The following is a 25798-nucleotide window of genomic DNA, read 5'->3' on the forward strand; positions in this document are numbered from 1 at the left end:
CTGTCAAAGTGTGCCCCCAAGCCTCTAGCAGAGAACACCAGTTCACCTTACCAAACCGGATTACCTGTATATATGAAACGTTAGATAGGGTATCACTGTTTCCCCCAGGGTCATAGAACTTGAGTAAGCATGGAGGGAGATGACTGAAAAGGGACCTTGACGAATAGGAAATCGTGTAGGCTTGCTCAGTCTGTAGATTAGACAGGGAGAGAGAGAGAGAGAGAAAGTGGTAATAGTATGATGCTGAAGTGTGATGCTACTGTTGCCACCTGACAGAGACCTTCCAGTGTCAGAAGAGAAGAGGGAGCATGGCTGAATCAATGAACAACACTCTTAGAGCCAATCAGAGTCACTCCAATCAGCCTCCGAACATTTGATTGGTGCTGCTAACCTATTACCTAGTATCAGTAATGTAACAGCTTGACACAGACTGAATTAGGACAGGTGAAGAATCACCACGGCCTAGCAAAACATTTTTAGGATTTTAGTTTATAATAGTACTTATCTCACAGACAGGCATGTGTTGCTCAGTCTGTTCTCCACAATGCTGTCAACCAATTGGATCATTCCAGTTAAGTAAAAATAATCAGTGAAAAAGTATATAAGAGAATAAATAAGTAAGTCTATAAATAAATAAATAAATGTTGTGCCTTGTTGATACTGACACAATTTATATTTTGACACATGCGCTCAGCAAATCAGGTTTTTAGGAAGTTAGGAGGGAGGCTGAAAATGTCACCCTAGTATACATGTAAGTTAGAGAGAGAGAGAGAGAGAGAGAGAGAGAGAGAGAGAGAGAGAGAGAGACAGAGAGAGATATGCCTCGGGTAATGCACCATGCTCCACTGAGGGAAATGAGGCTAGCATGCAGAGAGCGAAGGCGGATGAAGGAGTAGTAAGGCGTGGGTAGGAAGGGGAAGGTGGGGGTAGGAGGGGGAAGGGGGGGTTAGGAGGGGGAAGGGGGGGTAGGAGGGGGAAGGTGGGAGGTAGGAGGGGGAAGGGGGGGTAGGAGGGGGAAGGTGGGGGTAGGAGGGGGAAGGGGGGGTAGGAGGGGGAAGGTGGGAGGTAGGAGGGGGAAGGGGGGTAGGAGTGGTAGGGGGGGTAGGAGTGGTAGGGGGGGTAGGAGTGGTAAGGGGGGGGTAGGAGGGGGAAGGTGGGGGGTAGGAGTGGTAGGGGGGTAGGAGTGGTAAGGGGGGGGTAGGAGGGGGAAGGTGGGGGGTAGGAGTGGTAAGGGGGGGTTAGGAGGGGGAAGGCAGGGGGCAGGAGGGGGAAGGTGGGGGGTAGGAGTGGTAAGGGGGGGTAGGAGGGGGAAGGCGGGGGGTAGGAGTGGTAAGGGGGGGTAGGAGGAGGAAGGCGGGGGGTAGGAGTGGTAGGGGGGGGTAGGAGTGGTAAGGGGAAGGTGGGGGGTAAGAGTGGTAAGGGGGCGGGGGGGTAGGAGTGGTAAGGAGGGGTAGGAGGGGGAAGGCGGGGGGTAGGAGTGGTAAGGGGAAGGTGGGGGGTAAGAGTGGTAAGGGGGCGGGGGGGTAGGAGTGGTAAGGGGGGGTAGGAGGGGGAAGGCGGGGGGTAGGAGTGGTAAGGGGGGGTGGGAGGGGGAAGGTGGGGGGTAGGAGTGGTAAGGGGGGGGTAGGAGGGGGAAGGTGGGGGGTAGGAGTGGTAAGGGGGGGGTAGGAGGGGGAAGGCGGGGGGTAGGAGTGGTAAGGGGGGGTGGGAGGGGGAAGGCGGGGGGTAGGAGTGGTAGGGGGGGTAGGAGGGGGAAGGTGGGGGGTAGGAGTGGTAAGGGGGCGGGGGGGTAGGAGGGGGAAGGCGGGGGGCAGGAGGGGGAAGGGGGGGGGTAGGAGTGGTAAGGGGGGGTAGGAGGGGGAAGGCGGGGGGTAGGAGTGGTAAGGGGGGGTAGGAGGGGGAAGGTGGGGGGTAGGAGTGGTAAGGGGGGGTGGGAGGGGGAAGGTGGGGGGTAGGAGTGGTAAGGGGGGGTAGGAGGGGGAAGGTGGGGGGTAGGAGTGGTAAGGGGGGGTGGGAGGGGGAAGGTGGGGGGTAGGAGTGGTAAGGGGGGGTGGGAGGGGGAAGGTGGGGGTAGGAGTGGTAAGGGGGGGTAGGAGGGGGAAGGTGGGGGGTAGGAGTGGTAAGGGGGGGTGGGAGGGGGAAGGTGGGGGGTAGGAGTGGTAAGGGGGGGTGGGAGGGGGAAGGTGGGGGGTAGGAGTGGTAAGGGGGGGTGGGAGGGGGAAGGTGGGGGTAGGAGTGGTAAGGGGGGGTAGGAGGGGGAAGGTGGGGGGTAGGAGTGGTAAGGGGGCGGGGGGGTAGGAGGGGGAAGGCGGGGGGCAGGAGGGGGAAGGGGGGGGTAGGAGTGGTAAGGGGGCGGGGAGGTAGGAGTGGTAAGGGGGCGGGGGGGCAGGAGGGGGAAGGTTTTCCTCCATCACCCAGGCAATCTGCACCATGGGGCTCGCTCAGTTGCAAAGACCCTATCACGAAACAGCACTCATCTGATTTCATTTTTATTTGAACCCAAATCTTCACAGAATACTGACACTGTCCCTCCTGTGCTGTATTTGTGAAGGATCAGCAGCTCTATCCTGCTAAGCACACGGAGCTGAACTAAAGTGGCCACATGGCTACCGCATCAGATTACAGCTCGCCTCTTAAGCAAAAGAAAAACATTGTTTTGTTATATTATTTAAATAAATTTTCATTTGAGATGACATTGCTTCTTTTTGATACACATTTCTTTTTTTTAGTATCTGATGTATATTACTTTCCAAAATGTATACCCCCCCACACACACCTTTCAGGAGACCGGTCACACAATTTGTCCGTCAACCTTCAGAGTTCTTCAGTGGAGAAAACCAAACTAACAGAGGGTTTTTTTCAGACAAGCTTTTCACTTCTATTTAATTCCTCTCAACTCCACTGCCTTTAGTTCTACGTTTAGCCCTTAAATTTCAGAAGGACCCCAAGCCATTCAGCTCTGTTGACAATTAAGTCAGTATTTAACATTTTCACGTTATGATCAATGTCATTGCGTGCTTGTGCAGTGGACAATTTAAATTCTTCAGAATGATTCCAGAATAGAACTTTACATACTACAGTGCTGCTACAACCTACAACCTTTCTGTTCTTCAGAGTGTATGGACACCATCCCTGAGCCACAGCTTCCTATGATAAGCAGAAATTCGAAAAATGACTCTAGTCCTTTACTGCAAGACCTGTTAGTTAAATGCTGGCATACTTTTAACCTGCTGTAATTGAATAAGGAACACCTAGCAATGCTAATGGATATTAGCATATGGTCCTGGACCTGTGATCATACGAAATGAGTTGTGACAGCTGTAAGAGAACCCTGACCTACGAAACAAACGGTACCTGGAGGCTTGAGAATAGCATATACAGTTTGTAAGATGACACTGAAACTTTAATAGGAAACTTCTTGTATTTTCGAACTGCATTTGCATTCTAGGTGCATGTCTAAATTCAGATTTCCTCTCTCTCCGGCTGTTGCTTTGTAGAATAGATTGCCTAGAAGTAGTAGAAACACTTAGCATTTTAGCTGTAGTCAGGTGACTGTGGTTTTAGCCTAGCACACAGGAAACTGGAGACTTCTTTGATTCACAGTTGGTGATAACAACATTTAGGATTTAAGTGGACTGTTCATCTCAGTTTCCATAGCCTTTGGAGATCTGAACTTCTCTGTAAATGAGCAACATTTGCTGTTATTTTACTCTGTGATTGCTGTATTAAGTATAGTGTTTGAGCATTAATGATCTTCTGTAAAGGAGAAAATTAATTTATATGACAGTCTAAATGCAACTGTTTCAACTCCTTACACTGTAAAACATACTTGATTGTAATTCTTAGTTTAAGGATTTTTAATTAGTGCACTGATCTAGTGGGACAGAAAATGACCTGAGGCTTGTATTAAGAGCTGCACAGCTGAAATAGTATAATACAGGGAAATCTCATGACCACAAATTTTATGTGACCCAGTTCAGTGTCAGCTAAGGTATAACAAAAGTTTCTCTTTCTGTCTGCAGTTAAACCAACTGTTATTGATGTTGATATCTACGTAAACAGCATCGGACCAGTTTCATCCATCAATATGGTAAGAGAAAGTATTTCCACACATTTCGCACTAGATTTTGCATTGTTTTGTGTGTGTGTGTGTGTGTGTGTGTGTGTGTGTGTGTGTGTGTGTGTGTGTGTGTGTGTGTGTGTGTGTGTGTGTGTGTGTGTGTGTTTTAAACATTTGTCACCTGAGCTGAAAATCTTTCTAAACCATGCTTGCTGCTTCTCTGGCTCCTGGTTCCCCGATTTAAGTAGAGCCTGTGTTTGGTGAAGGGCTGGAGGCCAGGAAGAGGCAGTCTGCTCTGCAGAGTTGTGAGGTCAAACTCAGGCTTAAGAAGCTATTCCCCTTGGGTCTCTGACAGACCACACTGAGAGAAAATGGAAGCCACTCGGGTAGAATGAGAAAAGTAATGCATTTTCTAGACTGCTGATGAGATTAAATTATTGAAATGTGTGTAGCCAATGTCCCTGTTTGAGCCAGGTCGCTTTTAAGAAAAAGAAAAGGGACTTTTGACTTGCTTTGGCAGTCAGGTTGGAATAATACTATTTGGATTGTAAATGACATACTTGGTCATCTGAGTAGAACCCTGATCCACAGTTAGAGTGGATCGATGAAAAATTATCCATGTTTAAATGAATATGTACATTTTTGTATTAAACATTGTGTTAAACAAAAATAATACACCATTAAGAACTTCATTTCATTTCATTTCATTTCTGTTCAGACCAGGCCCAGAACAAATCTTTTATTGTGACAATAAGAACGCATTTTATTTCGCTAAACACAACCTAGTAATGTTGTATTTCAAAATTATTTTATAATAATAAAAAAAAACTACATAAGGAATCTGGCCATTAAAACCACAAAAGCAATTTCAGTCACACAGATCATTTCAATCACACTCAGACAGAGAAACAGACAGAGGAGGCCCGGACTGCACCACTGCACCAGGAAAGGAGCATTAACCCCTCATTTACATCATCGTGTGCAACTTTACCATACTGGAAGTAAATATTTTATTCAGGTGTTTCTTATTATCTTACGTTTGCGTGCAGTGTAAAAATCACTGCTTAAAATTCATGTTAAAAACATGCTGTGCCATGACCTCATCACTCATTGCTGACTTCAGATCCATGCAGTACTACACGGTTTCCTCTCTAACTAGACAATGTACTGGCCAGGCCTACTGCAGAACACAAACCCTGCAACATAGAGGCCTGTCATACACGTTGTGCAGACCGTAAGGAGTTGGACAGTGGCTCATTTATTTTGGCTTTGACAAAATGTTATGTATGACAAAATCAATAGTTTCATACATTGTTATGAAGCAGGAAAGCAATGCTGATCGTTTAAGAAAATAACTAACATGGCAGAAGACAGTGAAGGATCGCTGTAGTGGATACTGAATAATGTAAAATCATGAAAAACACATCAAACACCAAACAGAATGTGTCAATCACTGTTACACAGAAGTGGCATGACCTTTGATGGTGTCTCCACAAGCTGACCTAAGTACAGTATGGGCAGGTTGACAGCTTCTACAATGTGAATTGACAAAACATTGGGGGGGGGGGGGGGGGGGGGGGGGAATCTATGTTGAAGATTAAAAGGAATATTTTCCAATGTAGCAGATTGAAGAGTGTACAGAGGAAAGTATATGCTTTATACTAAAAGTATATGCTTTATACTAAAGCAGCCAGTTTTTTAGGGACAGAAAGAGGAGTCCTCTCTACTGGCCATGTTGAGAAATCTCCATTCAGCATGTGTTTACCTGGAAACATGACTGAATGTGATCTGCACTGGAGGTGCTTTACCAGAAAATCTTGTTTAGGATTATGTTAATTTGTCCTATTTCTTACAGTCCACTGAAATGGAGGAATACATACAGCATCTGAAGGACTGCAATTCCTACATGTCTCATCCAGTACAGATGAAAACACCCTTGAATTAAAGTGCCGTTGTGCGCTTTAATCTTGATGTCATTGTTCCATTTTGTTCTCCAGTGTTCTGGAACGGACAACAAAAGCAAACCCAAACTGTCACAGTATAGACTGCACTGTATCATTATGAACACCTCTGTACTCTATGCCAAGTGATCACATACATATATTCTTTATATCACCTACTGCATTATAAAATTGACTAGACATACTTGAGAGTAGAAGGGCAAAGAGACCTCATTATTTTCCAGTTTCAGTAGCTTTTCTGAGAACATGTATAACTGGATAATGGGAAGAGTCTTAACAACCACTTGAAGAACCTGACAGTATTGAATCATGATCTACAGTTTCCCTTCTGCAAGTCTAATTTAATGCCCTGAGGCACATATTATTGAAGAGTAAGAGTGGCATGATAAAAGGCAGTTTCCAAAGTTGTTTCCTGCCCTTACAATGTTTACTATAAGACTAAGCAGTCTGTTCATCCAGGACTTACAAGGACAACTCAGACCACTTTTTCTGTATTACATTATAGCATAGATCTATTGAGCTGTTTTTAAAAATAGAGGGAACTTGGTTAATTTCTTTATTCACAAATTTACTCTTCTTTAGCCAAACAATATCTCCCATCTCCCCCAAAACTCATTTGTTAACCACAACAATCGTTTTGAGACAACCGGGATGTACAATGACACTCTGGGACAAGTTATTTGCACTTCAGAGATGGTGCCAGCTCACCAATCCCGTCTACTGAGAATTGAGAGCAGCCAACCTGCACCCTTCAATAACACAACCCATCTCACTTAGAGATTTACCCATCATTGTTTTATACTGGCAAAATGGAGAAAGATGTGCATAAGCAAACAGGCATTCAAGTAATTCCAGATACAAATATAGAGCAATTTGCATTGGCCAGGGACGCTACGCTCTGAAGATGATACCTTCAAACGTTGCCGAGAGTCATCCGGTCCCCTCAGCTTCCATTTCCGTTGGCTCGTGTCTCTATTTTTTGGGGCCTGCGCTCCATTTGCATTGTGTGTAAACTCTTGAAAAGCACAAATGCACCAACGCCCAAGGCCACCATACAGATGATTCCAATTTGTCATTTGCAGTATCACTGTGGAATGGGATTTGCCACACCAGGGAATGACAGTCTCAGCTCCTGAGTCCTGGTGCGCATAGAGCACTGTGTTGGGATTGTGTTGGGCGGGCAGGCTGTCATCAGCTCCCACTGCCGAATCTCTCCGTGTTTTAGGCACCATTAAGAACACACACCTCTCTCTTCTATGGCATGACAAACTCATTTTCAGCAGCACAGTCCTGTTGGGAATTCATTTATCAGCTGTCACCCTTTTATTGTTTTGGATTTTAATGGAGTGTATAATCAAATTGCATTAAGGTGTCTCACGGAAACAAATCAAGATGGATTCTTTGTGCTTTCTGAATTAGAATTATTTTAAAAAGCTCAAGATAGTGAAAAGTTCTATAGTGGATGTAGATTGAAGGCTTTTGAATGTTTTTGTCTTCATTATTAATGTTTTTATGACCTCATTATTAGAAACCAACAAAATACTTGGTTTACCTTGTTTCTTATTTTACTCTTTCCTTTAATTATTTTAATGGTCTCATTTCCTCTCTAACTGCATGTGTCATTTATGTGCATCAATAAGTAAAGGACACTTATAAAATCACCACAAACCTGACTGAAGCCTGACTGAAACCTTACTTAAATGTGGCATGGAATACTTCATGCCCAATTTATAAACAATTAAATGATCAGGACTTCATTATTCAAGGGCAGCAAGGATGGCAGGTAAAACAGACATTAATAATCAGTATGCACACAGCCAGACCCCCAAATGTAGGCTGTTATCTCTCCATTGCATTCTGCACTTTCTAGGAGATCAGTTTTTGTTTGACAGGTCCCCATATTATCTGAGCTAAAATGGCCCAATGAGAAGAATAACAGGAAATGTTCAGGAGAAAAAAGTACACCCAGATGTTTTGAGATTGTACAACTGGAAAAGTCAGGAAATCAAAATCTGATGTAAGACATACAGTACTTGGCTTATTGGAGCTACACTGATCAGCAAAAGGAATAAGTTTGGTCTGAAGGTAGTAACCCAGGTAATGTGTGTTACATTATAATTAACTAATGTTGTTGATTTTACTGCACATTTGGAATAACAAAAATGAACAGAGGATTATGTTACTGCAAACCATTGTCCAAAATTTTAGCCCAAGTATTGTATTATGCTGGCTAACTGTGTTTCTCTCCGATCTCTATTCACTTCCCTGGCTACCCTCCCCTGTTCAATTGTAAACTGAAGGGCGAAGAGGAATCTTGCAGTAGAAAACATCAGGTTCCCCCCTCAAAACACTTTGGGCTGCACCTAATTCTCACTGCAATGTTTAAAATCCTAGGGATTATGGGTTACAATTATATGAATTATATGAGGGGGATTAGTGAGCACTGCAGGTCATCATCATCATTGTCATCATCATCATCATCATCATCATAATCATCAAAACACATGGTTAATACCCTGCAGAAGTGGAGTGGGACACAGCCCAGGGAGCTGGCCACCCACACACACCATGTCCCCACCAGGCCATCTCAGAAGAGTGCTTGAGAGCAAACTACACATTTTTTTGCCGGTGCCAGGTCTGGACACACTCTACTGCTCACAAACCTTGGCTTTCTGATCTGTTTAACAATCTGCTGCGTGGCAAACATTCCCTGTCTGCATGACGATTTAGGACCGACATGTATACCAAGGGAGGAGGAGGTCAGCAAACCAGGCTCTGTTGGAAATCCAGAGCGCCGAGATGCTGTCTGATTATTGTGGTTCTGGGGGATTTAACACCCACTTGCTGGATAGATACCTTTTGACTGGGCAATCAATGCACTGTGGAAACTGTGAGGGTAATGACAAGAGATATTGAATTTCCATTCCCTAGTATTAACCCATTATTCCATATCCATAACAGCTCAGGTTTGTCTTATAGATACGATCTCTCAGGTAATCAACATGTCAAATGTCTTTTGTGTCTTTTACACACACTGCATGTTTTTTAGACCACAAAACGTTTGAACACAAAGCGACGTCAAAAATATTCCCTCACATCTTGTGAGAGGCAGGCTGGGTGCAATGAGACACCTCATTGTGGTGACACCTTATACTGTCAAATAAGGTGATGGCACTTGGAGTAGCCTGTGTGCTATGTTTAATGGATTTGTGATATTGAATAGTGGTCTCATTACCATAAATCCATTAAACACAGCATTTAAAAAGACCCCGTTCTCAGGTAAATCATATACATCAGACATTTTGATCGAAGGTATCAAAAAGTCCTATCTCAAATGAGTGAACCACCTTAACAAGCTCAGTAAATCAGGTTAGATAGGCCAGACCTGCAGATGATTCTAACACCACATTATACTCCAACAAGCTCCATCAGCCACTCATAGAGCCCGGTCCAGCCTGTAGCTGGGTACTGGGCAAATGACCACATGGGCCAGTAGAATACGTTCCTTCCATATACACGGCTTAAAGATTTTAAAAGGGAATGTAGTCATAGACTAGCAGCCACCTGTCAGACTGCAGTCTGTTTTACCTTCAACACTTCTACCAAGATGGCTGGATTCACCTGGGGGGGTTTTAGGAGGTTGAAGGTAACAAGGTAGAAAGGATGTGTGTGAGGCAGCAGTGCAAATAAGAGTATAATACATATGGCATTACACTGATCATTTATGAAATGTACAGGAACACTGTATTTGAGCAATTAGTTTGTGACCTCAACATGCTGGGTATAATTGTGAATTAGACATGGTTGTTAATGATAGACGTTTTTGCTAGGGGAGACCATGCATTTAGTTGGCATTCACGATTGTGGGAGGAGACTGTGAGATGGGCAGAACGCTGGTAATTTGGTGTGGATCACTGGATGGCTTTGATACTAGGAAAGAGGATGAACAGATCCATCAGTTACTGACTGATAGATTAACTACTTAAAGGATTTTTTTTAGTATTGAGATGAGAAACAAGGATGAAGTTGTGAGATGGAGAACAGAAGAGAGCTTGGTAATATACATATATGGGATGTTAACCAAGGCATGGGAGACTCACTCTATCTGCAACTTTTAAAGTTCTTGCAAATTGGCAGTTGGTTCATGTGAAAACATACATCAGTGTGAGATATATGCAGAGTCAGAGGAAACTTTCAAATGCTTATAATTTGTTGTGTGACAACTTCCTTCATGTATCGCTATATCAGTAAACTCTTAGCTCCACAACAGAGCTACAAAAATACTTTGCTCTCAGATAAAAAAAAAAGACTGAGGCCATTTGACAGGAAAATCTGTCTGGTGATACTAAAGTAGTCACTTGTCAAAGTGTCAGTTTGTGAAATAAGTCTGTCTATTATCTGCCACAATCTTAAATCAACTACCCTCAGCAACACAAAAATTCTCATCTAGTTTCCCAACACAGTGATTTTCCATATCTACAGCCTGGCAGGTAGGTGCTCAGCCTGATAAATGACACCTGTCATTAGTGTCTGTCAAGAGAAAACACATTTCTTCCACAATAGCAGTCATCTTCCCAGAGAGAAGAAGAGGGGCAGCTTCAGTAATTATTCATTTTCTCACTGAGAGGTCCAGTTAAGCACAGCATCCTCCTGATATCATAAACCCCCCACTCCCTTGTAACTAAAAAAATCCATTCCATCACAACATAAATCACCAATAATTAAAAATTAATTTGGCAGTTGGCCTTTCTGGTAAATGTGAGCATTTTTTTAAATGCACTACTAGACTGGTTCTTTTCTAAATGCACAATTGCCCACCATAAGTAATGCCATTAAAAGTGTACAAACCTCACCAGCATCTGTGGCTGATAAGCAGAGTGAGTAAAACACACACACACACAGACACAAACACAGACACAAACACACACACACACACACACACACACACACACACACACACACACACACACACACACACACACACACACACACTGCTTTTTGAGTCAGAAGCTTGTGGCATTAGGGTGTTATGGACAGTGAGTGTGTGGTTGTCCCACACCTACGTGTGTAGTGCTGCTACAGACAGCAGTAGGCCCCTCAGCACAACACTGCCTGGTTCTAGAGTTGTGATGTGGCATTACATTTACATTTACATTTACGGCATTTAGCAGACGCTCTTATCCAGTGCGACTTACAAAGTGCTTTGCTTTTGCATTAGGGTGTTAGACAGTTAGTGTGTGGTTGGCCCAGGTAGTGCTGTAGGCCCCTCAGCAGAACACTGCCTGATTCTAGAACTGCTTCATCCCAATTTCAGGCCTCACTAATTGCTTTTCATATGGATGCTTTTGTTTTATCAGGCCTAAAAGAGGCTTCACAACAATATAGTCCAAATTAACATTACCTTTCATTAACAGTCTGTCAAAGAAAAAAAAGATACTTATGGCAAGAAGAGTCTATGCTGAATTTGGGTGGTTGGTTGATCATGTAGCTGACAGTTTAGGGCACTACCCAGTTCATTTGTGCCCCTGCTGGTTTAGAATTAACACTGCAGCTATTAATTTACCACTGTAGCCAATACAGCCATGACCAGTTTAACACTAGTTTCAGGTTAAATCACATTCAAATATTCTTCAGTGCAAATGCATTTAAAGACTTATACATGTTACATGTGATAAACCAGCAGGTGTTAAAGTGAGTCACAATGAGTTTCTTCTCATTATCAGGAGGACACTTGAAAAGGCCTGCCGCAATATGACTGGGGCTATTTTTAAATGTCTGGGTCACACTGTGTCCTAGGCAACCATGCTGAGCCAAGGAAATCCTTCAGGATGGTATCCAGTTCAGTGACAGTAGAAGACTGGCACACACACACACACACACACACACACACACACACACACACAAATACAAAACATGTCTCACCTCAGATGCTGCATATTATATTCTTCTTGAACAGGAAATTAAGGTTTGCAATTAAATGCTCAAAAAACAGGTGACTCATATTGGGGGGACAAAAAAGAGTGTCTGACCAAAGAGTGTGTTTGGTATTATATTGCTAAATTTTTAATCTAACATGAATCTGGCATGGGCACCATTAAAAAGCAAGGAGATCCCAGTGTTCTTTTTGGCATTTCAGAGGGTAAGAACCTCCGTTTGAGTTGTGACGCTTCTGTTTATCAGGCTGAGAACAGCAAAGACAGGCTAGAGCTCAGTCAGACAAAATATAGCACAATGAAGCAGCTATGCAGAAGCCTTTACTTCATTATTCCAAATAAAGTTTGTTACTCACACTTTTCCCCTCAGGGAATCGGTGGGTTGTTAATGAACGCCTCAGGGAGAATGACAAGTAATGAGCACTTCAGGTATCACCATAATCAGCACGTGGCTCAGTGAAATAGCTCATTTCACTTATAGCCAAGTCATTTCTGAAACAAATAACATTCATTCAACTTTGTCACCCACACTCTCGTCCGGCGTGGGCTGTGTGTTGCGTGACACACGGTGCTGGAGCTCGGAAGCTGCGTCAGAGCTGCAGAGCTGGGGAGTGCTGTCTTCTGCTCCCCGAGCCAATGTTTCGTGAGGTCTTTTCACACGGAGCCGCCCCCACACTGTCAGCCAGACTGTCCCACACTTTCTGTGATTATCACAGACAACTGGGGGAGAAAGCGAAATGCAACAAGGAAGGCAAAGTGTGACAAATGTCGCCATGACAGTGAAGCTTCAACTCAAAGAAATACCAAGAGCAAGTTTTAGCCTTTTTATCTTAAACTGAATGTGATCTGTCTATAATCCTTAAAATGGATATGGCTAAGTAAATTAATATAATAATTTTCATTATACTAAAGGATGTCAATTAAAGCAGAGGACAAAGAAAATCACAAGCAACTATAACAAGACCTTTTCAAGTTTTCACACCTCAGTGGCCCTTTTCAGGAGACACAACCCTCTGATTCTATTCAGCTGGGTTAGCTGGATAATTTAGATGATGTAATTATAAATTCAACATACCTAAAATCATTCACATGAAATGCAATATTGCTCTCATACTTAAAAACAGAACGTGCAAGTTACTCATGTTCTGATGAGTAACTAGTTCACTAGTAAAAATTGTTGTAATAGGAAAAAATACAACTAAGAACAACCATGAATTGATTTAAAAAATGCAAAATACATACAGTAGTCCTCTCATATTTGTGATTTTGCAATCCACAGTTGAAAGATAACTGCATTAGACTTGGAGGCCACTGACATGGAAATATTCCTTACAGATGTTAAATCAGAGCCTCAGAAAATACACCCAACTTCATCAATTTGGAATGGGAGGAACAATTTAAAAAACAAAAAAAATTACACTGTGTATAATTTTGACTGCTGTGAATTTTGACAAGCTACCATCAGCTCATAATCTCTGCTAGACAAAGATAACTGTGTAGGGTTACTGCAAGCGCGCACACAAAGACCTCAAATCCATTAACAGCTGACATGATGGAGCTATTTATGCAATTTTAACATGGTTATTCCTTTTCTGATGGAATTGAAATGTCATCATGAAAAAATAACAATAATTATAATTGGAAGCAATGATTTCAAGGTTGCAAATGGCGCTTAGTACAAGCTGTGTCATCATGTTCATAAACATAACTTAAGGGATTTTTTGCTGTATTCTTGAAGCATGGCGATAAGTGGATTTTGCAGCATTTAGACACATTACTTGCTTTTCCATTCAGTCTTGTGTTTATAAAGGAACACTTTACAGCTTGGTCTCGTTGTCATGGTACACTGCAGTACTATGAAGGTTGTTTCACTGATGGGATTCACGTTATTTGGACTCTTAGAAAGAACAATTGTCTTTGTTCATATCATCTGACGCTCAGACATGATTTTGGCACATAAGCAACAATTACTTTTTTTTCTCCCTTTTGAGCGTTTCACACCCACACAGTTGCACAAAGGCACAAACGCAAAGGCCTACGTGACGAATGCACTTATTCTGTAGGCATTAAAGCACTGCAGTCTGCTGACACAGTCGTGAAGCCTCGTTTTATAGGGTTTCTCTGATATGCTCATGAGTTCTTGCCTATCGTGGGTACGCAATGATCTTGTTCCAACAACTGGAACTGCTTCATTCAAATCGTCAGTACATTATCAAATCATTTACAACAATCAGTTTTGTGACAGCAGAAAAGTGGTTTCATTATCTTTCGGTTCATGACTAGGTTAAGTTTGGGTTTCTTTTCAGGTCATCAGTCTGGATATATGAGGTGGAATTATCCCTATACATTCACCTACAACTTGGATTCCTCCTAGACACACTAAATTTACAACTGTATGCTCAATAGCAACCTGATACTGGAAGGTAATTAAAACAAATCAATTAAAACTCCAGTTACAGCAACCTCATTACACAGCACCAACGGACAGCCACCACTTACACAGCAATAAATGCTTTCGAGTCTCACAGGAGCTTCTCTGCATCCAAGTCACGCGGCAGTGAGAATCTAAGCTCATGAGCAGAATCCTTCAGGAGTGCCAGTGCTCGGAAAGGCGTCAAGCATCGTCCACACGGCTCCCTTTCTCCTTCCTTCAATCACATCATTGCTGCAAATCCAAGTACACTTATGCCTGACAGATTGCAACAACATGAGAGGACAGATTGTAGCTGCTGCCAGGCAATCACCTCTCGCTTTTGATGTAACCACAGGCAAAGAAGCAATATGCTTTTCTATTAACTGCTATATGTCATAAAGGCCCTGGTCTTTCTATGCGGGATGAACCTCTGCCTCGTGGAGCAGCCTGCGGCACTGCTGAAGAGTGCATGTGCATAGATGTGTGCACGCACGCACGCACACACACACACACACACACACACACACACACACACATACACACACACACACACACACACACACACACACACACACACACACACACACACACAGTCACAATCTTATCATCGAAGGCCCTTAGGGCAGTACACAGGGGCCACATTTCCTGTCTCAGCATGTGGTGACGATTTAGAACACGATATGCCAAATTAAGCACTTATTATATACACATTAAGCACAGCAAAGTGATCATTACACACATATTAACAGCAAATTGGCCGTACTGTTGCTATTTGAGACATTTTGCCCATGTGGCAACCATCTTTACAATTCGCCTATGACAAGCAAAAGAAAAACATCAATGCAGTTTCAAGGCTCGATTTGAGGCTCATCAGGACAGTTGTTGTGGTTACAGGCCGTCAGGTGGAAAACAACAACAACCCTCACATTATACTGTAATTAAAGACTTGAATACAACGTAATGTCATGTAGCAGCAGCCTTGAAAACATGCAAAGACACGTAGCTTCTTTTTAGCAGCAACAGCAGCAATTCTTTGTCAGACTATAATTCACAGCAACATATTAGAAATATTTTCTATATACATATGCAAGGGAGAGAATGAAAGAACCATTAAGGTATTTACAACTATATATTAACCTCTGATATCCAGTTATTTTTTTCTATTTTATTATTAAACCTTTTGTGTATTTTTATTAAAGAAACATTTCAAATTCTGTAAATTCTAAGAATTATTATGGAATTGCAGTACATCATCCCTGTGATGAAGTAGCCCTCTCAGGTTTAACAATCAGTCCCAGTGGGTTAGTATAAGCCAGGAAGCTGAACACCATGAAGAAAAAGTTAGAAAGGTTAAAAGAAAAAATGACTGCAGTTTCTAAACTTGTGTACTTCTCTGCAGTTCAGCTTAATGACTTTGCTGAAGGCTGCAGGTGCAGCCAGACAGCTCTGGGCAGCAAAGAGACTCCACTTCCCAGAGTTCCCTTCACTGTCACAAATGTGCCTCTGTCAGTATATCTGACTTAAGCAAGTGTTTTTTCTTCCATAATGCTGATCTTCTCTTTTTGTCTTTTTGGAGGCAAGGATCCAAAGAAAGTCAGTCGCACAAGGAGTATCAACTATAAAAGATTATGAAAGAGTGCTTTCTTCCAAACTAAACAAGTCCGTTATGTTATGAGTTTGGTATTTTAGATAATTATAATGGGTGCTGGCATCATTATGAACATAACTAAACTCCTAAATGCAGTTTGATAGCACTGTAAATAAACTTTCTTGAGGTTTTTCCTAGTTCAACTTGCTATTGAACTTTTACAGGCTTTTGTATGTTTATATCTTTCTAATTAAATCTAGAAGAAAAAAGAAAAAAACCCTTTTTTATACCAATAGATTACTAGCTGCTACCCAGTGGGCTGAGTACTGTACGATCCCCTGAGGTGTCTACATGTGGTGATTTACTCTCTGTTCCCCACGGTTGTGTCCCCATCACTCAGTGGTATCATGGTCTTTTACTGAGAGGTTGCACCACTTCATGCCATCCTGAAAGTGACACACAAACAGGAGAGAGAGAGCAGGAAGGAAGAGAGGTAGATCAGTCACTCACTAACCACTCTCTCCAGCGCCATGGCAATGAGCTGAGAGGAAGAGGAGGAGGGAGGAAGGAAGGCTTTGGACGAGTTAAACAGGAGACACGGTAATGGGAGGGTTTACACCCCAAATGCGTTCACTCCAGTGGAGCAACACAAGCGCGTCCTTGGAAGCAGAGACACATCTCAAAGATCTTGAAGATATGTGCAGCTTTGCTGCTGCCATGAAGGAGGACACAGGTTCTTTCTACGGAGAGCTTGAGCAAGTGACAGAGCCAGCCTTTCCCCATTTATCCAATTAAGCTGTGCTGTAGCGAGTTCATGCAGTTAAATTGATTGTTACTTTGTTGTAATTGCTTTGGTTCTGTGTGGGAGCTATTTGTATTTTTTACTTTTATTTATTTATTAACTTTTTTTTTTTTTACAGAGTTAAAGCTAACAAAAGAAATATCCACTAGGGTGATCTCAAGGGAGGCCAGAAAATGTCGCTGTAATTGTCAGCTTCTAGAAACTCTCTAGTCAACCCCCCAGAAATCAATGTGTAAGTGTTCTTTGTCTTGTAATTTTATTCTATATTTCATTAAAACAGGGAAGGTGGGTATGTCATAGCAGAATCGGCCTTTGGTTCCCTGTCCTCTCCCTCACTACTCTGGCCAGTAATGGGGCCTGACGTAGCCTGGGAAAGAGTGTGGAGATAATCAGAGTGATGGCCACATTGTGTGGTTCTACCTCCTGGGCGGTCCTGGCTGACAGCACTATGATATATTATGCAGATATCTAATTTAAACCATGCTTTCTTCCCTTTAATGATTCATTAGTAGTTAATTTCATATTACCTTAAATACATTGAAGAAGAAACTCTGTCATGGTAATTGAGTGTTGTAAGTAAGTGACTGATGGCAGGTGGAGAGAGTTGTGAAGTGTTGCTGAAGAGGACACTAAGTTAAATACTAAAAACCAGGAGACAATGGCCCCACTGAAAGTTTGTCTTCTTCATCAGTGACATTTTTGTGAAATGTATAAAAGTCCCCCATTTATGAAAAGTTTTACCTGAGGAATTTTGTTCAGTCTTGTGTTATGACCTAGTTGAGGCTTTTGATACTGATATGATAAAAGCAAATGATTGATGGATGGAATTACAAATGAAACAGATGAATGACATATTACAAGATGTCAGAAAACATAAACATACAGGGGACCATGTAGCAACATCAGGAGAGACAAAGGCCAACAGAAAAAACAAAACCCACTAAAAAATACAAGACTATCTATAAGCCACAAAGAAAACATGGACGACACTACAAAAACAGACACAGAACCCACTTCCTAAACCAACTGGCAGTCCCTCCCTACAACACCACGATCCATCACAACTATAGATACAACTATAAAGATATAGTATACACATACAGTATATTTCCATATGTGTTATTTTGGTCAACACTTCAAATGCTGCAAAGTAAACACAGTAAAATTTAAGAAGCTAATCCACCAACACAGAGTTGGTCATGACAAACAGTTCTAGAACTGAATCTATGACATAAACAGTTCTAGAACTGAATCTATGACATAGTTCTAGAACTGTTCCAGACTCAAGTTCTTGCCTGAAGTATACATGTAGTATGGAGTACTTGCAGTAGTTTATCTTGGGTCAAGATAAAACACTTAGCTCTGGTTATGTGAATACTGTGATAAAAAGCCACTTGGTGAAAAGGGCTTTTTAAGAAGAAAAAAAAACAAAGTGAAAAGAAGAAAAAACCCTTTCAAGTAGCCTACACAATGACTGATAATGGAAACATTTTTCTAAAGCAGATATTATTCTGTATGCACAAAATTCAACAACCTTTTAAACCTTACCATAGGTTAATACTTATGTCTCAATAAACATCAAACAACTCTCCAATTACTTCAGCCAAGGTCAGTTTTTTAATTACACTTCTTAATATGGCATGTGCTTCTCTTATGCCTTCTGTCTATCTCTTGTGCCTCTTCTGGCAAACCTTTTATAACCTACATATCTTACATTTCTGATTGCTTCCACTTTTCATATTATGTCCTTGACACCACAAGACCTGAAGTAAGAGAAAAGCACTTTTGCAAGTCGCTCTGGACAAAAGTGCATGTTAAATGCTTTAAATGAAAATGGAAATGAAATAGCCCTTGAGCTGTAGCAAACAGCAAGGCAAGGCTTACTGCGACATCTGAGCGTTTGCTAAGAAAGCCCTTGCACATGTCCTGAGGTTTCGTACTGGGAAGTGTCTGTGTGGTCAACATATTGATTTGGATTGTACTGTCTCATCACTCTTCATAAACAGACCTGGTCATATCACAGGGCAGCTCCCCATACTGATCAAAGTGTCAATAACGGTCATGCTCATCAGGACAGTGCCAGCCACAGCCGTGAAACATGAGCCTGAACTGATGGATTGGTTTCAGAAGCCTTCCACATCGTGTCAGCAGCACATGCACCACTAATTCACAGCTTTAGTGCAGGAGTGAATCTCTACATTACTTCTCTGTTCATGCACACAGACGAGGGTTCTCGGGTCCCTACGAACTACAATGGGTAACGCTGCAGGAAGTGTTTCAGTAAATGACCAGTGTTGATTGACATGTCACTTCTGATATGAAGAACATCATACTACACAATGTAAAGGACCCATTTCACTACAGTGAAGGGAAAAACATGAAAACATTTTTGGTACTTGAAAGATGAGAACCTTGTAGATTACAGATATTGGGCAGCCTTGTCATTATATGCATAACCATGTTACGGAAAGGAGAAAAATGTATTTCAGTTTTGTTCTAATATTCATGAAATGCAGGGCTGTTTGCTTTATACATCTAGCTTTTAAGACATGTTTAGGGATGTCATTATGATCTGATGCAGTTTGGCATCAAAGGTCAGGGACAGTCAGTGTTTAGAATATTCTGTGATATTGCAAATTTTCTGGTAATATTTAAATTCAAACTATACTTTATTGCTTGGAGTGATTATGCACTGATGAATTTGTTATTTATAAGTTTTATAAGGATGCCACAGTACAGACAAAGTACCTTATGGTTAGGACTGGGGGCAGTGAATTCATAATGAGAAACATCCAAGATTCTTTTTGCACTTTTAAAATGCTACATTTTGTCATTTCTAATTTTCCTGTGGAATTAGCTGATACATGCTTAGGAAATATTTTTAAATAGCAAATATACAATGAGCAAATCTGAAAAGCCACTTGGGGCTTATCGTTTGTCGTCTTTTTCTCGTTCATTTGTAGACTCTCACCAGCTAAGGAGAAAGACTTTTGTGTTATTCAAACAGACAATACTACAACATCTTGCACTATATCTCCAATGTAACTATTTTTCTAACACTGGATTTGTTAAATGTTGTAAAGATGTACAGAACCTTTATAATGCGCGCACACACACACACAAGGGCATTCACACTGGGCTTTAAATATGCTAACCGCAGCACAGCGAGGAACAAGATCTTCTGCTTTATGTGAGTACAGAAATGTGCTCCACATCTCAAGAGAGTGATTTTTCTTGATCTATCTAAAAGGAGAAAGTAGGTCATAGCTCAAATACTGCAGAGTCAGAGTTAGATGACAGAGGCCGGGACACCACTGGCTCCCAGTCAGGGTAGGAGGACCCTCCAGCTGTGAGTGAGGTCATTAATACTCAACACGGCCTTGTGTAAATGCACCCATTCAGCAGCGGTGTGTGGTCACAGACTGTAGAGAATGAGACATTTGGCCAATCGACTTGACTGTGTTGTCCAAAAACAGCACGGCCTCGAGAATGTCGCCCCTGCGGACCGTCACAGGTAGCAGAAGCTCGTTTTGCTGAGTCATTTAAAATGGTGTTGGAAACTTTTTCGTGTTTAGCAGGCAGAACGATGGATTTCTGGATGTATTCACCACTGAAGTGAGCACTGAATGCACTGAAGGAAAGGTCTGAAGTAAGCAAGGGAGACATAATGCATGTTTAGCAAATGAGCTCCAAGTACAATTGCAACAGTGAAAAGGTTTGCAGTCCGATTGCACATGGAGGAAGACATCCTGGAGTCATTCCCATATCTCTCCTCCTAGCAAACGCTGAGATTGTTTAGCAGATTGGGTCTTTGATCTCCCCTTTTTCAAAGTGTGTGCAACGTTTAGTGCTGCAATGCCAAAATAAAATGCACAAATGAATTCTAGGCCCAAGCGTTTGGTACAGTTGCCTAAAATGGGCCATGACTACGTGCAGTGAATATTCAGACATGGATGCAAATGGCTCGTCAAGTGAGGTAGTGAAGGCCTGCTAGGTCATGCATACTGGACAGAGAGATGCTGCTCCACTGTTGATTGTTTATGCAGCTGAACATGTACACAATGTACACATGATGTCATCCAGTACTGTGGGACCTTCTCCTTAGGACATTATGAGATCATCTGCACCGTAGGTCATATATGCAACAGTAGCTTGGTACAGGAGAGAGACTCTTCTTCCAAGAGGAACCCAATAGACTTTATTTTGAGAATCAATTGCATGTATTTCTGTTGGGTAATTTGTGAAGGAAACCACAGGTTAACCAACCTTACACCAAGATGGCTGGAAAGGAAAGTGAAATAAATAAATTTCATCCCCATCAGTTCAGACCATCATATTAACTTCAACAACCTGTCTATATATAACGCTGCACTCCCAGGATCGAGTCTGAGAAACAAAGATATGACCACCTACCACACGGTTAACAATAGCTACTTATCATTATTATTAGTAGCAGTATGCAACCTTATTTGGTAAACAAGCATGAGATGCTCATTAACCTGCTATTGTCGTCAAGTTCAGCAAACCAAATAGTAAACAGTAGAGTGATTAATCAACAATTTACTGTTTTTATATTTTTAATTTTTAAGTGCATTACTGGACAGAGTAGGGCAGTAAAGAATAATTTCATAAATTTGTCAAAAGCTGCACGCGCTGTATATTCTGCACTCTCCTATTTAATTTCCTGTGGAGGAATGCTGTAAGGCAGAAGGTGAGCCACTTTCATTTGTGTCCTTTTGCTCACTACATTAGTGTATTTCTTAGAGCTTTTAAAGGGCGTATAAAAGGAGACCCTCCAAGGTCTTCTGCTGGGAATGGAGATAATACAGATAGGCAGTCTATTACAGATTATAATGAGAGATGAAAATTTATTACAGAAGGTATTTATAAATAAATATACACAGGTACACCTACTTTATAAAAATGTACACAGGTACACCTACTTTTAGATTAAAAGTTTGTAGCCAGCTGCAGCTTTTCCTAAAGTTCAATTTGACCAGACACCTTTCTTTCCCCCCTTTCTTACTTTATGATGTCGATTGTCTCATTTTTGCTAATCTAAGAACTAATTTTAATACATATTAAGACCAGAATATTTTTTTTCTGTCTTGAGTGGAGAAATAGACAATGGAGTGGAGCTGGAGAGGAGGCAGTGTTGAGAGATGGTGCAGGTGGAGCTGTGTGATTACAGAACACTGAGGGAGATGGTGAAGGTGGATGTGTGTGATTACAGAACACTGAGGGAGAAGGTAAAGGTGGAGCTGTGTGATTAGAGAACACTGAGGGAGAAGGTGGAGGTGTGTGATTAGAGAACACTGAGGGAGAAGATGGAGGTGTGTGATTACAGAACACTGAGGGAGAAGGTGGAGCAGTGTGATTACAGAACACTGAGGGAGAAGGTGGAGGTGTGTGATTACAGAACACTGAGGGAGAAGGTGGAGCAGTGTGATTACAGAACACTGAGGGAGAAGGTGGAGGTGTGTGATTACAGAACACTGAGGGAGGAGGTGGAGCAGTGTGATTACGGAACACTGAGGGAGAAGGTGGAGCTGTGTGATTACAGAACACTGAGGGAGGAGGTGGAGGTGTGTGATTACAGAACACTGAGGGAGGAGGTGGAGCTGTGTGATTACAGTACACTAAGGGAGAAGGTGGAGCTGTGTGATTACAGAACACTGAGGGAGAAGGTGGAGGTGTGTGATTACAGAACACTGAGGGAGAAGGTGGAGCTGTGTGATTACAGAACACTGAGGGAGAAGGTGGAGCTGTGTGATTACAGTACACTGAGGGAGGAGGTGGAGGTGTGTGATTACAGTACACTAAGGGAGAAGGTGGAGCTGTGTGATTACAGAACACTGAGGGAGAAGGTGGAGGTGGAGCTGTGTGATTACGGTACACCGAGGGAGAAGGTGGAGTTGTGTGATTACAGTACACTGAGGAAGAAGGTGGAGCTGTGTGATTACAGAACACTTTGAGCGAGGAGCGACATTTTCTTTCACTCCACTCACACACACTGACATTAAAGGAGTGAGCAGCAGCGTGATCCACTGTGTGAACTGCATGGCTGGGTGACCACCTTAATAAAGGTGCTGCAGAAAGAGGTCTTAACTTAGCCTCTGGCTTCACATGTTAACTGCCCGAGTTTAGCCAGAATTATTCCCATCCATGAATTGACCTTGCAACTAAGAAGCAGGAGAAAACACATTTGCCAGGAAATCTTTTTCTATGTCTCTGTGGGACCAGGAGCTGAGACTGTGCTGTTGTACACTATATGCAAACTCCATCAGCATTTAGTGTTCCTCTCGGTACATTGCTGTACTGGCATGTCACAGATGCTGGGAGAAGAAACATTGCCCCTTTCACAGTACATCTCTTGGACAGGGACCTTCTGGAGAGCACTGCCATTTTCTAGCTCCTGTTCTGGTCTTTCTTAAGAGGGTATGAAATGAAGGAGCTCACTTGAGGTGCCTGGTAAGAGGGTTGGGAGATTCTGTTCTGAGAGGGATGACAGGGGGACAGAGGTGATTCCCCACTCGGAACACATAAGAGACAGACACCAAAGGTTTCACGCATGGATGTGCACGTGCGTGCTCATGCATATGAGCTAGAGCAGGAGAGAAAGACTGCAAAATAAAAAAGGCAGACAAGGGTAGAAAAGGAAGGGGGGAGGAGTAAGGGAGATGGGGACAGAGGTAGAAGAATGAGCTTCATGGCAAAGAGCACCGTCAGCACTTTGAAGGAGCCAGAATGAGCACACCTTCACCAGTGGGGAATTCCCATTGTCCCATTGTCCCATTGTGACATCACCTCTTATATAATCCACCCCCTCTGTGTGAGCCCCTCCCACAGTGGCTGCAGCTCACTTATGGTATGTGATGAGGAGAGAAAAGATGGCTTGTTTTCAAATGCAAAATATCCATGAGGCCATCGGTAATGAGATTTAGATGAGGTGATACAGGGCAAAGAATCCAATATTCATGTCCAATATTCAGGCCAATATTTTTAGGTCAGGACATATAGACTACCCTAATTATCAGTTAAAATGAGGACAGAAAACTCGAGTATACAGGAGGGGGTGCTCTGTTAATTAACACACCAAAGGTTAAAAACAAATTTCTCCTAAACACAGCAAGAATAAATAATTATAATCTAGATGATTGCACCCACAATATGTTATACATAAAGGCTTTTATATTGTGGTATGCATAGTAAGCAACGTTTATCATTGGGCATACAATAATGCTATGAACATTTCAAGGAAATACACTATTTTATTAAAACCATAGCTCATAAAAAAAAACAGAGAATAGAGCTTTCCTAATAAAGTTTGACTATACCAGAATGAGCTGTTGAAAACCGACTCATGTTTTCACAGAATCTGCAAAATTCCCATTAATGAGCAAATCAATAGCAACGCGTGTGCCTGCTAGATCTGCTTGTGGACCACCTGAAGCAGATGACTGAATTACTCTGCGTTCTCTTTGCATGTCCTTGGTCTGGGCAGCTGCACAACCTGATTATGAATCAGGTTTGAAAATGAATGATTATGAAAGATGTGCTGATGATTTAAGTAATGTTATATTGCACCAGGACTTGAGGACAGCTGGTGGAGGAAGAATGCAGGCTGTAGTGTTCCACACGAGAGTGCTAAGGACAGAGATAACCAGGGCTTCTTGTTGCACAAAATAGAAAACAACCAACAAAAGAAGCAGAAACAGGTTAAATATGACATAACCTCTAGAACATTTGCTCCATTTTCCATTTCCTGGATGGGCTGTTGTAGGGTAGACAGAGTGCGGGGTTACTGATGTTAAACCTCTGTGTAGTGTAGCAAGAATGCAAGACATATGGAGGATGTTGGCACAAACCATTATTTTTTTTTTTTGCTGGGACTCCATATTTGTTGCCGTGGGCCATTGCCAATTAATCTTTTGCTGTGAGGAATTGCTTGCTTCTCCCCAGTTTGGGGTGTTGTTTTGTTCAGTGGCCTCAAATGACTTCTTTGCTGCATTGCTGTGATATAAATAAGGTTGTTAGCTGCCTGTGAGGTGTTCTCAGGCGAACAGCAGCACACACCTTCAGCTCAAGATCTTACCTCCTGACTGATGGGTTCTGTTTACTTGTGACTGCTAAGAATGCCTAGCTGTTCTCCATTAGGCATTACTGGAGAAAAAAAATGTCTTAAAAATTTTATACTGGTCCATTTACTTTTTGCCTCTGTCAGGCTAACATGTAGCTGTCACAACTCAAAATGTAAATTTTTTGTTACTGCTTAAAACATTTAATGCCTCGTTAAAACGCCCTCTATGGACTGGTCAGAGTGTTGAAGGGAGTAAATTAGTGCTGTCAATTCCAGGTGCCGCGATTAAAAGTCCTCACCAGGATTGTGCTCAGGCTTCCTGGATTGTGTTGATTCCACTAATTTTACCTGGATTGCTAATTAGAAAATCTAGCAAGCTTGAGCAAAATCCTGGTGAGGACTTTTAATCGTGGCACCTGGAATTGACAGCACTAGAGTAAATACATTTAGTCAAGCTGCATGTTTACAGAGGCGCAGAGTGAAAGAAGACCCAGAGCTATTTGCACTGCAAACCCAGAGAAAAGCTTATTTTGTTTGGCCGGATGGAAAAGGGTTTTTTACATTGTGCCGAACAGTTAGCACAAAGGTAATTTGCTTGGTTGCATACAAAACAGTCACCAGAGATGTCCCTCAGTGCTCCAGTCACCAAACAGCTGAACACCAGCCTCATCTGCCCTGTTCCTTATTCAAATGGCCTTCATTCCTCTCTTATTCCACTCCCTCAAAATGATAAATGGCACGGGGAATTTAATTAGGGCTAAGGCAAGAGAGGGGTCAAATGAATCTCTGTCTGCGTGGCTCCCGCATGCAAATCAAAAGCTCACGCTGGCGCGGGACAGCCGAGTCGGCCCGGGTGTGTCTGTGGTGAACGGTGTGATGTCTCTGTCAGACGTGCTGGCATTAGCTCACTCACGCTGATTTCTGCAGCTAAGGGAGTAGTAGAGGCCGCACGGGGCAATTC

The 25798-nt window shown here is 42.4% G+C and overlaps 1 protein-coding gene across 4 annotated transcripts in view; it reads left to right on the top strand.

Annotated features, from left to right (window-relative positions):
* gabrg3 (gamma-aminobutyric acid type A receptor subunit gamma3) overlaps positions 1–25798 on the top strand; it is an 80013-nt gene that overhangs the window by 17628 nt on the left and 36587 nt on the right. For all 4 annotated transcript variants that reach the window (XM_077014711.1, XM_077014714.1, XM_077014712.1 and 1 more), the window contains one exon: positions 4023–4090. In XM_077014711.1, coding sequence (XP_076870826.1) covers positions 4023–4090 — 68 coding nt within the window. The remainder of the gene's footprint in view (positions 1–4022; positions 4091–25798) is intronic.

Source organism: Brachyhypopomus gauderio, chromosome 8 (genome assembly GCF_052324685.1).
Source record: "Brachyhypopomus gauderio isolate BG-103 chromosome 8, BGAUD_0.2, whole genome shotgun sequence".
Taxonomy (NCBI): Eukaryota; Metazoa; Chordata; class Actinopteri; order Gymnotiformes; family Hypopomidae; genus Brachyhypopomus; species Brachyhypopomus gauderio.